The sequence below is a fragment of the Corvus kubaryi genome, unplaced genomic scaffold, assembly GCF_017639235.1.
Source record: "Corvus kubaryi isolate FWS band 111438036 unplaced genomic scaffold, C.kubaryi_AGA036_p1.0 37300, whole genome shotgun sequence".
NCBI classification, from domain to species: Eukaryota; Metazoa; Chordata; class Aves; order Passeriformes; family Corvidae; genus Corvus; species Corvus kubaryi.
In genome coordinates this window covers 16,307,950-16,322,387 of record NW_024581093.1, presented here as the reverse complement: position 1 = coordinate 16,322,387, position 14,438 = coordinate 16,307,950, and the positions used below count along the sequence as shown (strand labels likewise).

The 14,438-nt window shown below is 40.1% G+C and overlaps 1 protein-coding gene across 1 annotated transcript in view; it reads left to right on the top strand.

Annotated features, from left to right (window-relative positions):
- The window catches only part of CDH8 (cadherin 8), a 153,900-nt gene that overhangs the window by 69,323 nt on the left and 70,139 nt on the right, over positions 1 to 14,438 (top strand). The window contains exon 5 of the mRNA XM_042027639.1: positions 4,798 to 4,917. Coding sequence (XP_041883573.1) covers positions 4,798 to 4,917 — 120 coding nt within the window. The remainder of the gene's footprint in view (positions 1 to 4,797; positions 4,918 to 14,438) is intronic.

Here is a 14,438-nt window from a genome sequence, read left to right as displayed (position 1 = left end):
TTACCAGCCATTGCAATCTTTCAGCAAAATGGTTGTTCATTGAATATGGATTCATGTAAATTCCTGGCACCAACTATTCATTACCTCCTCTAGAACATTCACTTTTGATTTTTTGGATTTTTTTCTTTTCCCAGTACGCACATTTCACTGCCACACCAAAAGAATTTGCTTTCCTGCTCCCTGTGGCAGCATATGCATTTTTCTTTCTGACTAATGTGCAGAATCTGTACCCTGGCTTGCACGTGAAAACACAGCCAAAACAACAGAAAAGCACTAGCTGAGTACACACATCTTATTTTTTATGATGGTTTTGAATCTTAGTTCGCCAGCAAACACAGGCTTCCTCACCTAACCAAATAAAAATACTCCTGTTGTTAATTGTGTGTCTGATTGCTGGCCTGCTGTAAAGACAGAGTAAAACAATCAACAATGGCTAATGTTTAAAGCACATCAGAAGTGTTCTTTAATTAAAATCTGTTGAATCTCTGTGAAGTCTATATTTATGGTGGTTAAATTCATATTTAAGTGTCATTATCACTGCAAAAGTGTACCTGAGGAAAAAACACACAAAGTTTTTTAACAGAACATCTTAAAATTTGCCTCATCTCCCGAAAAAAAAAAAAGGTTTGGTTTACATAAGGCGACATTAGGTATGTAAAGAAAAAAAACCAGTGTCTATGTTGTTGGGCCAGATTATATAAAACTGCAGTATTATTGTAATTAGGACAACAGTGACTTGGACTACAGTAGTGGCTTTCTTATAAAAATGGCACCATTTCAAATTTATAGTGCCTGGCTAAATGAGTTTGTTGTAGCATTGACAAAGAAACAAACACAAGCCAAATGCAGTCAAAGTTAAACACAAACAGAAACCTTAGCGTTTTATTTGCTGGGCAGAACCCAGAATGTTGTTTTTCCAAGAGCATTTACTTAATAAATGCCCTTCCCTGCATTCTTACAACTTTTTCAACACAAAATTTTTAGCTTTAAAACTTTAAGTACATTATGCTAGTAAAAAGTATTTATGTACATGTAGTTTATAACTGCAGTGTCTGTAATGGAGTAAAATCCTGCTTAAATATTGATAATCCAAAGCTTGGAGAGTTCTGGCGTGGAGGTTGCCTAAACAAGAGCCATGGTGGCTGTGAGTTCCTTTCTTTCTGCATTATTTTTCACTCAGTTCTCCAAATCTTTTGGTGCCCAGGTTCTGTCACCTGTGGGGGTGGGATTGGTTGTTCCATGTGAGCTCTGCACATTGCAGGGGAACCAGAGCAGCACTGACTTAGCAACATCACTTGCAGGTGCAGAGGGGACAGAGTTTGCTCCTAAATATACTGATTATTGCCAGTCTGAACAGCATAATGTGGCGTGTTTCACACCTGCAGAAGATTTGACTCAAGGCATTAAAAAAAAAAAAAAAAAAAATCGAATTAAAGGTGATAAAATTTAAACTGTGCCAAAGCTTAACTAATTTCAATAGTGGAAGCTATTTCTTTAATTTCTGTTTCACGATTGCTCACATCTTCCATAAACAATTTTCATCAGCAAGATTGTTGGGAGCAAATTACTGGATTTGACAGGCCTCAGAAGTGTGTGTGATGGTCGGAAATGAAGTGCTGAAAGACAGAAACAGGCTGGGGAAGAAATTGATTTCTAGGAGGCAGAAGAGTATTTCAGTTGTCCATTCCCTTCATTAATTTTATTAGGTGAGATTATAATCACACTTCAAGTGACCTGTAAGAGAAAGAAAAATAAGATTATGCCTTTCCCCCTGCCTTTTGTGTACTTTAACTGGAAATACTGGCACACATATCACCCGTGTATTTTTAATACATGTATAAACTTCAGCTGAACTTAGGGTCTCAATAAGTGATTGAATTATTTTATATCACACGAGAAAAATCCTGATAGCTGAGCATCAGGATTGGAAGCAGTGTTAGACACGAGTAACGCTTTTTATTAGGGTATATTCAACTTTAATGTCTAATGAACACTTAGGATAAAGAATGTGCTTATCAAAGAATCAGCATACCCATTCAAGTTTGGGAATCTTGAAATAAATATCTATAGAAAGTCTCCAGGAATTCTCAAGTGAAGAAAGATAAGAATAGAAATTGTATATCAAATCTTTCTAAACAAGCAATGTAATTATTTCTGAAGGCCTTTGAAATGAGAGCCAGCTAGGAAAATCAAACACAATCTCCAAGAAGTCAACAGTTTTATTTCTTTATTTTCCTTTGTGTATAAAGTATATAATGAAAACAAAATGAAACAGTCTAGATGAAATACTCTAACTAAAACTTTCACTTTGTGATGAGCCTTATCTTATTGCATCCCTGTCCCACTGTATGGTGTTCTGCACAAACATCTTCTGTCTTAGGAGATTACAAACCACAAGTTTTATGACAGCAGCCACAGAAAGGAGCACATCACCTGCTACTTCAGCCTGACTCCAGCTGAAGGAAGCTCTGAGCCTGCATTCATGGCTGGTGTCACACCCGGGACTGGGCTGCAGGGAGTGTGGGGACGTGCTGGGATGTGCTGGGATGGTGGGGCTGTAGCCTGAGTTCCAGAGAGGGGAGGTACAGCTTGGCTGAGGGATTATTGTCTGTGGGAACAGCAAAACAGAGCCCTTGTAACGGGTGTGAGCTACAAAGGCGAGCCAACAGAACTTAAACATGTGAGACAATCCCATTAGCTACAGCTTCTCGTGCTCTGTGACTCCTGTGGGCGAGCCACAGAGGGGTCTTTTGTCCCTCTTCCTGCAACATCCGAGCTCAAGCTTCCTGCAGCTTCCTTGTCGTTGTTCCCTGTTTTCTGCAGCCTGTGCCACGGCCTCTGAGTGTGCCCCAGGGCTGCTTCCCCCTTCCTCTTTATATTCTCCTGTGTGTGAAGGAGGGCACTGAGGGTATCACCTGCAGGCTGAGGCTGCTGAATTTGCCACAGGGCTGGGCACCACATGTGTCACCTGTGCCCTTTATCATTTCCACTCAGAGCTCTCAGGAGTTGTCTGTTAGTGTCTGGTTGTCACTGGTCAGACAATAAATTTCTGATGTTAATTCCCTACAAACACACCACCAAGTTGAGGATAAAGTCCATTTCTCAGGCCCAGTGACAGGATAAAAACTGTTCTGTTAAAGGTTAGGTATAAGATCACCTTTCAGCATCAAATACAGTTAAGCTTCAAAACATGAACAGTTTGCATGTTTATAAAACAGGCTCAGCAAGCTGTCAAAGAGATGTGACATAATCTTCCTTTTCCATGGGATGTGCCCCAGCTGCAGGACTCCTCTGGCCCCTGCTGAGCTCAGGAGAGATGCTGGGGGGACGCTTTCCCTCTGGGTGGGCCATGGTGGAGCTCACACTGATCTGCCTCCCTTTGCTAATATTCTCCCCTATAAGAATGGGCAAATTTGCACCAAAAATAAATGACCAAGCCAAAGGCTTTTTTCTTTTAGCTCTAGTGAGATATACTTCAGCAACCCACGCTCCTTTCCCTGGAAATTACTCCACTACTTCCATGTAGCAAACCTGCCACAACTTAGGTCCATGCAGAACTTGTGCTCCCTGAGAGAGGTGTTCTCCATCCTCCCAAATCCTGCCCTCCCAAACCGCAGCCCCACACCCTGCCCTGGTGTTTAAGTCGCCAGGTGGGAAAGAGGGAAATGGCAGCTCTTGGGTCATATGCAAATTGTATCTAAATAAGCAAACATTCCTCTAAATACAGCACATACTGTAACCCCCAAAATTGCCTCAAGCCATAACAACCTTACAGGGAGAGAGGAAGATGTGCCAAAGGGATTCCCTTCCCCTTGCTCTGCCACTCCTGTTCTGAAGGGCCATGGGATCAGGATTCAGCAGCACACCAAGGGTGGGAAGGAACAGGAGGTTATTTTTACTGGCATATCCAGAAAAGGGGATTTTTGGTGGGTGCTGTCATTATTTTCCTTTCAGAACATAATTCAGCCCTTGACCTTTCTCCTGCTCTTGCTTTCTCTCCCTCTGTAGATATTGTCTTTATTGTCAGCCTAGTTAACACCATCATACTTTTATGTCAGCCAAAAAACATCTCTGCAGCAACCTTAATGCAACCAACTGAATTCCATTCCATTTTGCTTCTTACAGCAATGCAAGTGCTATGTTGTCTAAGAGATAAAAAGGGTAATTTCCTTATTTTTTTTTTCCTATTTATTTTTGTCAGAGTATGGAATTTATAACCCTGGCTGAACAATGGCCCCCTGAGTGGCAGACACTCATTTCAGAGACAATCATTGTTGTCCCAACTCCGTCACTGTGGCCACATCAAATCATTATCATGGTTGCAAGCGAAGGGAAGAAAAAATAACCCTTTTTATTATTGTTTTTCTATCTGGTCTCTGTAACTTAGCAAAGTTTTTTTTCAAATGTGAATTTGCAAGCCTTAAATGCCCAATATTATATTGTATTATTAACCTTGTGTTTTGTAGCCCTTTGATGTGATTCCTTTGCAAATGCTTGAAGTCTGCACAGTTCTATCAGGTAGCTTTAAATGCATTCTGCAAAGAAACTTTAAATAATACAGATACAAAAATGGCTTTTATTTTACCCTGAAATTCAGGCTGCTGGCACATACCAGCTTGAAGGAAAATGTTTTGTTTCTGTTCCACAAGTAATACTTTGTTACTGTTATTTTTCCTTCTTTCATTATTGTTATACAGCTCACAAGGAAATGAATTTTTGTTTCAAATTAGTTTTTGAATAAGATATGCAAATTTCCAGGGAGTGTAAACATTAATTGTGTGTATTCTTTCTATTTAGGCACCTTTGTTACTAAAGTAACAGCTACAGATGCAGATGATCCAGTGTATGGGAATAGTGCCAAGCTGGTTTATAGCATCCTGGAAGGACAGCCTTACTTCTCTATTGAGCCCCATACAGGTAGGTGACTCTGAACAGCAACCCCTGGCTCAGGAAATCACCTCACCTTGCTCCAGGGGAGGCTTAGATTGGAGATTGGGAAAAATTTCTTCATGGAAAGGGTTGCCCAGCGCTGGCACAGCTGCCCAGAGCAGTGGTGGGGAGTGCCCATCCCTGGAGGGATTTAAAGCTGTGTGGATGTGGCACTCGGGAATGTGGACAAGGTGGGCCTGGCACAGCTGGGGAATGGTTGGGCTTGATGATCTTGGAGGCTTTTCCCAAGCTGAAGTAATCCTCTGGTTGTATTGTAGAGGTGACCATCCCCTGCCTCCTGTGCACCTCATCACCCAGGTCTCACTCATGTTCCTCAGAGTCTGATCTCGGGGAAAAATAAAGGAATTCCAGGGATTAATGCTAATGGGAGGGGTGGTGTGGCAATGTTACAGAAGTTAGGAGCAGCTGAAGGCAGAGGAGGAGCTGTGTGACAAAACTGATCAGGGAATGCAGGGCTTGCCCTGTGGGATTCGATGAGCATAATACCATTTTCATTCTATAGAGTCTACAGCATTCCCAGTTTAGCTTGGGAATTTCAGTGAATAGGTTTTGTGTTTTCATTGAAAATTCTCTTTCTTTCTTGATTGGTTGGATCAATTTGAGGAGAGAAAGAGCATCAATAGTGAGTGTTGGCATGAAGTTTCATTAGCACACATTTAGGGTAACTTTATTTCTCTGCGGTGTTACAGTCTTGAAAGTCATCTGAAAGAACTGCCAATAAATCCATTCCCTCTTGTTTTCTGTACATATGTTTTACTTACAGCAAATTCATTTAGTTATGTCTAAAAAGCAAGTTTTAGGGGGATTTGATAATATTTCTAATATTCTTTCAACTGTTACTAGAAGTCCTTTCTAATCACTGTGAGTGAAGGAGAAAACTAAAACTCTTTTTAAAGCATACAAATACCCACCTGAATTGATACAGCTGTAAAGCAGTAAAACTGGAGTAAAAATTCTTGTCCTTGTGCAGACTTAAGAAAATTATAAAATAAATGCTCAGAGAAATTATTAAAGAATTCTTTTGGTAGATCAGGTGTACTGAGTTTTCTCACCAGTACTGAACACAGCACTCCTGTAATCTTTAAAAGATGGAATTTCTTTAAATCTTTCTGGTGAAATGGCATGGAAAAATTATTTCCTATTCGTAGAAATGCCCTAACTTTATGGGATTTTATGTAAATAGTGTGCATCAATAAATATTACTGAATTAGTTCATTAAAGGGGATTTTTCTGGTTGAAGGACAGCTATCCTAAATACGAAAGGGATCTCTGGAATGTGATTCAGCCTTTTATTTTTACACTGCATGAAAAATAGAGTTTTACAGAGAAAAATTCTAGCACAGTACAATGGAAAAAGAGCAGCTTGTTCCAAAAATAAGCGTGTTAAGAGAGTGTTATTAGAGAAGGCCCTTAGCTCCTGCTGTCTCATTTGTCACAGTCGTGGAAATATAACTCTGAACAGACCTCTGACCATCAAGTATCAAAATATACTGTTTGGTTTCTTTAATATTACAAATTATTGCCTGCAGTAATGACTTGTGTGAGCTGTGTTAATTAGAGGGGAATTGACTGTAGGGCTTTTCTCAGCTTCTGCAAGGGAAAGTTAGTGCCTTAGCATGGGAACACATCAGCTTTCCTAAAGGAACTGAGAAGTGCATTCTCCACCTACACAGAAGATTTTCTTTCACAGAAAAATGGCCTGAAAGAACTATTCCAAATGTTAAAAAAGATTTCATTTTACTCAGTTTTCTTATTTGTATTGCATTAAACCCTGATGCTTAATCCAAAGAAGTAACTATTCCTCACCTAGGAAAGCGATTCCCGTTATCCTGAAAGCCAGAGAGAGCTCCAAAGCTTCTTGGTGAACCTGAAAATCAGGATTTTTCTCCTGTTTCACTGGCATTAATTTCCCCCTCCTCCCTTCATTTCCAGCTACAAATATTCCTTTGCAGAGCAGATCAGTTACCATGAAAATGACATGTTAGTGTCTGAGGAGAATTTATTCACAAAGAATTCAACTGTGGCCAGAGTCCCTAAGTGGCTTCATGTTATGGAGCTGCTGCTGAGTGAATAAATGGCTTCAGATTCCCCATTTTTCTAGATCTGTGGAGAACATCAATTATGTTCTTCTCTAATTCACTGCTACAGGATGGGTTTCTGTACTGAGGCTGTTCCCTGTTTCTTTGCCATCTCTATGTAGTGTCCTTCATCTGTGGTGGAATCCTGCTCTCACCAAATTGTTTTGGGTATGTAAAATATAAATATATATAAAAGTTTAATCATTAAACCAGCCAGATGGAGGTAGTTATGTAGAAACTACAGCCACATATACAGGGTGGAAAAGATTGCTCTAAAGCAAAACATCCAAAGCAAATACGAAGTGTGAAGATGTTGGACTGTTTCTTTATATTTGTCCAACCTTTGTAACGTGAACCATCACAACTCTCGGTAACTAAGCCAGGAAAACACATTTTCTTGTAATCCTCAGGACCTTCAGGGGAAGTTTTCAAGCAGGAAGATGTTTGAATACTGTTGTGACAGTGTACAAACTAAAGCAGAGGAGGTGTATTTTACCCCAGACAAATCAAACCTGAAGATGATCTTCCACATGTGGTACATACTTCAGGGTTTGAGGGTTTGGGATATTTTTGGGGGTGGGAGGGAACATGGGTGTGTGTACAGCTGCATTTTCTCTGTGATTACATTTCATTAGTGCCCTGATAAGTTGAAAGCCTTTTCAATTAATTAGAAACAGAATTGTTTCTGAACACAGGTATTGTGTCTTCCCCAAAATGGAACCAGCATTTTCAGAAATGGGCTATGTGAGAGTGATCCACTTCAGATTGTAAATATTTTCTGTCATTCATAGGAGTGTATCGAGTGTTACAAAAGTATGGCTACTGAGAGCTGATCTATTTACTGTTCTTCTAGACGACTGGCCTTTTATTATCTTTCTAAGAAACCAAGAGTAAATGTAGATCTGTGCAGCTCCAACACCAGGGCAGCCTGTCTATATATATATTTTTTTTAATTTCCTGGCTCAGAGTAAGGATTGTCTGACCTTCCTGCTTGGTTTTAATGGCATGCAGAGAGTGAACCACGAGGAATTAACCCAACCAGGCCTCCTGATTTCTCTGCCTCTGTAATCCTGAGAACAACAAGAGAGAGCAAAGAAGTAGGGTGTGGCTTCATGCCTGTGCTAGGAAGGGTTCTCACACCTGAGGGTAAGTGTGAGGAAAGCAGTTGTTTACTCTTCTGCTTTTTGGTTCCTCCTGGCTTGGCAGTAACTGGATGTGGCCCTTATCTGAATCACTCTCAGCTGGAACTCTGGCATTACTCTCAACCTCCTCACTGAAACAATTCTATAATGCTGGGCACAAAGAAACAAGTGTTGGTGAGTGGTCCATAAAATAATAATTTTCCATTACCTGAGATGAAAAATGCATATATTGCTGCAGTTCTGGTTTGCAAGTCCTTCTGTAAGAGTTATAGACACATGAAAGGAGGTAATTCGGAAGTTATTTTACACTTAGTGCTCTGAATGTGGCTTAGGGTAAATGCTTTTTTGATGGCTTGTTCTGAATATTTTTCCCTTTTTGTAGGTGAATTTTATTATGACCACTGGTTTGTTGGATAGAGGGTGGATATAAATAATACATGACAAAGACACAGATTTAGATTTTTCTGTGAGAGGCAAAACTTACAATGTGATGGCATCAGATTAGTAATGAAACTCATGGTGGGCTGAAATATATTCCTTATATCATTATGGTTCCATCTCAGTAACTGATGCCAGGCTCCCTGACTAGTGTGTTTTATTTATAAAGGTACATACACGAGTTGTATGGATTCTCTCATAATCCACATGATGACAATCCAAATGCTGGGAAAGGGGGTTCCTTAAGACTGCTAAAAGTAGCTGGAGTACACTTCTCACTTTTAAGCTTTTCCAAGGATATTAAATCATGACTGTCAGCTTTAAAATAAGATTATCATAATGGAAAGTAATATGAAGTGACACTGTGTTCTACAATATAGGGATGGCAGAGGAAATACATTTTCAGCTGTGTCTGACTTATTTACATTTCACATGAACTTAAATAATGTCACTCCTACACACACCTGAAATATAGTTACACGAACAAGGCAAATTACAGCAAAGCCCTACTGCACTTGAAAGCACATGGGATCAGTGGAGCACAAACCCTCAGTCTGGGGGGAAAAGAGCAGCTTTTAAGCATTGCCATCTTGGATATTGGCATTTGGTACACAGCCCAGGCTCAAGGAGGTACTGCTGAGATGAGTGGAAGAGTCAACAGACCCAGAAAGCAGAAGACTCTCCTCACAGAATGTGGATATTTCTTTGGAGAGTGAATAATTGTGGGTTTTTTCCCTATACCTGGTTTAATTTTCAGCTGGAAGGGCACATAGGTTAAACAGCGGAGTTTTTAATGATTTAGTGTGTGGCCATCTCTGGTCCACGGTGTTGAACCTTTGAAATCAGCACATAAATGAATTTGTTTCATTCAGTAGGAGGAATGAAAATGTCACTCAACAAAAGCCAGATCTGAATCTTTTATTTTAATTTGCAATCTTGCCTCCATTTAGACATTATAATAGAGTCCAGCAGAATGAAAACAAGCAAGGGAGCAAGAGGGGATAAAGCAGCAAGGTTTCAGTTACAGATATGTTTGTGATGTTCAGCCTGTTTCTTCTATCTGGTTGTTACTGTCCAGTTCATTCCCAGTGGTACACGATGCCCTCAGAATATTGTGTGTAAGGCTGATAAGAGTTGTCATCATAAAAAACCACTGCTGAGATACTGAGAAAGTTCAAAGCAGGATAGCTAAGGTCAGGAGACTATTACTTATAATGAAAGATTGATTGAACTTCATTTGTATAAACTGGATCAGAGGTGATTAAAGAAGGATTTGAAATCACTACACAAATATTTGAGAGGTGTTAATAAAAGAGAGACATGGGGACTGTTGCTGTAATTACACACGACACAATGACAGGGAAGCACTTCAAGATGGAGAGAAATGGGGAAACAGTTTTGGTACAGGAAGGAGTCTACTACTGTAAGGGGAAAGTAATGAGCTGCTAGGAACAGAACTCACTCGTGTTCAACAGAGCCTTCCTAAATAGTTCAGCTTCTAAATACTTTAGATCTAAACCCTCATGGGATTAGCGTAGAGAAAGTACTTTTTCAACATGAGTCAGAGCGTGGATTGGGCTGCTGCTTTCCAGCTCATTTTATTGACTACTGCTGCTTCCACAGCCGTGCCAGTTACTGCAGATTTCAAGTTAAGTAAACTCCTAACTGAAATAATAAAAAGAGGCATGAACTGGGATGGGTGGGTGTTGTTCTGCTTTAGCAAGAGGCAGGTAGAAACTCCTTTTCATAGAATTGTAGTATCACAGAATCCCAGAGTGGTTTGCGTTGGAAGGCACCTTAAAGCTCATGTCATTCCACCCCTGCCACGGGAGGGACACCTTCCCCTAGAGGAGGGCAGGTGTGTGCAGCAGCATCCAGGTCCATGCAGCCCACAGAGTGGCATTCCCAGGGCAGCACTGTGGCTCCAGCACACACAAGGATTCCTGGAGTTTGTCACTGATCACTGCTTTTACAGCACTCAGGCACAACGCTGGGGACAGAGTCTGTTTTCACACTGCTGGGAGTCTTTCCTTGTCTTTGTGTACTAAATAGTCTGTGCAGCCGAGGAGATGTGTCAAGGTGTTTGTACTGAGGCTCTTTGGTGGCCCTGTGAGTTGTCTTGGTGACAGCCCATTAGGAGAGGGCTGGACTGACACAGAGCCAGAGCAGAGCTGAGTCAGTCCCGCAGCTCTCGCTCATTAGCTACAAGAATAAAGTGCAGCTATTATGGATCAGGTATTAGGATTGGGCCCTTCAGTGGCACCAAGAGCTGTCCTTGCTGATTAATAAAAGAAGCATAAAATCACTGCAGGGACGTTTGAAAACAGTTCTGCTGGTCTGCAGTTGGTAAAGCTGAGTGGCTTAAGATCAAGGCAGATTGGTGTTTGCAAAGAAGCAATTTCTGCTTCTTGAGTTTATCAAATAATGGCAATAACAAGAACAGCTGATACCACACATATTTCTTGCATTTCAGAGCAATAGCTCTATCATTTTAGAAAGCTCATGAGGTAGTTTGAAGTTGACTGTTCCTCATGCTGAGTAGGAAAATGGGCAACATACTTAAATAATGTTGTGCTTCAAGGGCCTGAATTAGAGAGAGAGGAATTTGAACTACACAGCTGGAGTTGGAAAGCACCTGAAAAAGAATCCAGGGCTACTTTCTGTAAAGTGTCTGGTGTAATCACAGCTATTAGATGGCTACAAATAGAATCCTAAGGAAACGAGGTCATAAATGCAGTTCCAAATGTTTATTTACTGCATTTGTTCTCAGCTGGTGGGAGGGTGATCCTTTCACCATGCCAATGAAATGGTCCCAGGGAAAAGGCAATGGCTGGTAAGTAGAGCTTAAAGCTTTGTACCCATTCTCTAAAACCCAGAGACAAGTCCACCTGAACTAAAAAAGCAGCGTTACAACGGGTGTTATCCAGTTGTGTATCCTGTAGGATATACTTCTAGCAGAATGCACACAGGAAAAGGCAGGTAATTTCCCATGCAATAACAAACTTGCATGGTCTGCTTCAGAATGAAAACAAGAGAAGAAACCACAAGAATTGTAGCAATATGAGCTTAAAAAATAATCCATTAATCTTAGGTTAAAAAACACGAATTAATAAAACCATATTCAACCTTAATCTCATGGTTTAACAAAAAGTGCCATCTTCCTCATACACTTTTTAAAAATAAGCATTAGAATAAAATATGTACACTATTAGCTCCTCTACTGAAAATACAAAAATGGTACAGAAATATAAAATGTAATATAGCATTTCATTCTTCACCTAGTCATTATTTTTACTGTGTCTAATGTCTTTGATTTGAAATATATCTAGATCTGAATGTAGTTCATACAACTCCTGTAATTAATGACTTTTATGGAAAGTTAGGCAGCCTTGCTAGAGATTGCAGATATGTTTCCTTCTGCTAAAATAAAAATCCTACGGCATTAGAACTAAACAAGAAATTAGAATATTTGATGATAATTCTTGTTAAGGAGATTATGATAAAGGTGAATAGAATTTAAAATAGTGGATCAGTATTCCTTTATCACATCATCAAAGTACTACATTTTTTTAAACTTTGAGTAAATGTAGTTGTGATCTACTCATTTTTTAAGAATTATGGCATAGATTTTCCAGTGATCTCCAAATGAACCTTTTTTATGAACTGCTAAAACCTCACTGAGGACACTGTGTTTCTTGGGGAAACAAAGAATGCCTCTCATGGCTCTCTGAAGAAATTGCAAGATTGATTTTGAGGAGTTTGGGTCCTAAATGAATGTTATATTTAATAAGAATCTCCACCAAGATTTTGGCACCGAAGGAAGATCAAAGCAATTACTTAGCTCTTGCAACATGAAGTAGGGAAAGTTCCAAGTATCAAAGTATGCAGGTCGAAATAGCAGGAAGTCTTCAACAAAGCATGTGAGATGAATGGGATGCTTGAGAAAGGCTTTTCAGGGCCAGGTTCCAATTTTGCATAGTGCTTGCTTGGTTTTGTGCCATGTGCTCAATTATTATTATGTACAGTTTTATAGCATTATCATAAAGAGATCCTTTAAAAAATGGAGAGAAAGGTGAAAGCCAGGTCCTTATTTCTGTTGCTTCTTTTGCTTCTCTTCTTCCTTTTCACGAGCTGCAGCCTCTGCCACTTGCTTCTTTTCCCCTGGTCTTTTCTGGAGTGAGACAGTGTATATTCTTCCAAATAGGTTTTTGAAAGTAGTCCCCAGGGGTGCATTTTAACTGATTCAAGTTGTGAGGCAGATTGTGCAAATTGCTCAGTGTGTGCAGTCAGGACCACTGCACAAGTAAATCCCCTTCTGCAGCTGCTTTATTTGCTGTTGAGCAGTGGGACACCAATGGCTGTTTAGGAGAAGCAACTCAGCCAAAAAAAAAAAAAAAAAAATAGGCACTTCAATATTGGCAAGTTTCATCCTTGGAAGGAATAGTTTGCTTCTTGGCTTCTTTACTTTCCAAGCTGCTTCCTGATCTTTCCAGCTTGAGGGAGATGATCTGTAGGGAAATTCTGGGAGTGGCTGTTCAGTGGTTGTACCACACGTCTATGAATGTTTTCAGAGCACTAAGGTTTGGGAATTATTTCAGGCTACAAGGAGACAAAGCCTTAACTTAGACATTATGGAAGGAAGGAACCTCAGGTGAGAATGCAGTGAATGCCCTTGGCCCCAAAAAGGATCAGGTTTTTCCCTTCCCATTTTTGGCAGAAAATTGACTGATAGATCCTTAAATCCTGTGGGAATACAAAACTGAAAAGTCTACAGGCAGCCTTCTGCACTCCCCTAATGTTCAACTGAAATCTCTCTTGGTGCAGCTGAAACCCATTCTGGGGTTATATTTTAAGCCCATTCTCTTATCCCCAGTAGAAAAGGAGAGTAGCTTACATATTTGATGGTAAAGTCTTTCCTTATTCTTCCTTGACTATAAAATCAATATTTTTCAAACGTGGACACACTGTTCCAGCTGCAGCCTTACCTGTGTGAGTGCACTGGAAAGATTATGCCGTAGTTCTTCCACATAACTTACTAACTAATACTCCAGGAAATGCTTGAGCATTTTTATCAGCAAATTGCTGTTTTCTCACATTCAGCTCATTTTGACTCCACATTCTCTTCTGTCTTGTGAGTCATCTGCTCTATTGTAATTGGGAAGTTAATTGTTTCCCTCACACAAAATGCTTTTTACTTGCCAAATTGAGTTGCATCCTGCTATTTCAGACTCTCCAAATTGTGAAAATTGTTTTGAACTCTAATCATATTCCTCCTGTACTTGCAAAGGCTCCCAACTCAGTGCCATCTGAAAGGCTTGATAAGTTCTCCCTGCCTTCCGGCATTCAGGAAATATTGAATGATTCTAGAAGCAGAACAAACCCCATGAACCATGTCATCCATCTCTCCAGTTGACAGTAAGCCATTGATAACTGTTCTGAATACAATCTTCCAACAAGCATCTACCTGCCTTACATTAGTTTATGGTAATTCTCTCACTTTTAAACTACTCCTGTTTGGCACATCTCCTTCTCATCCATCACTGCATGCTGAAAGTGATTATGATTTTATTCTCCATTTGTTTCTGGGTTGAACTGAAGCAGAGCAGGTTGAATGCTCAGTGAGTTAATGTTCTGTGTGCTGGGTGCATGTTGGTATTTGATGAGCCTGGATTGGGTTCTAAAAATAAGCAGATGCTTTCAGTACTTCCTGCAAGCCCAGCCTGAGGAGTGGTGAATAAAGCAAAAGAACAAATAAATATCCTTGAGATTCTCTATGCAGAACTCTCTCAGCTTGTATTTGTCTTGATCACAATAGACAAGAATGGAGCTT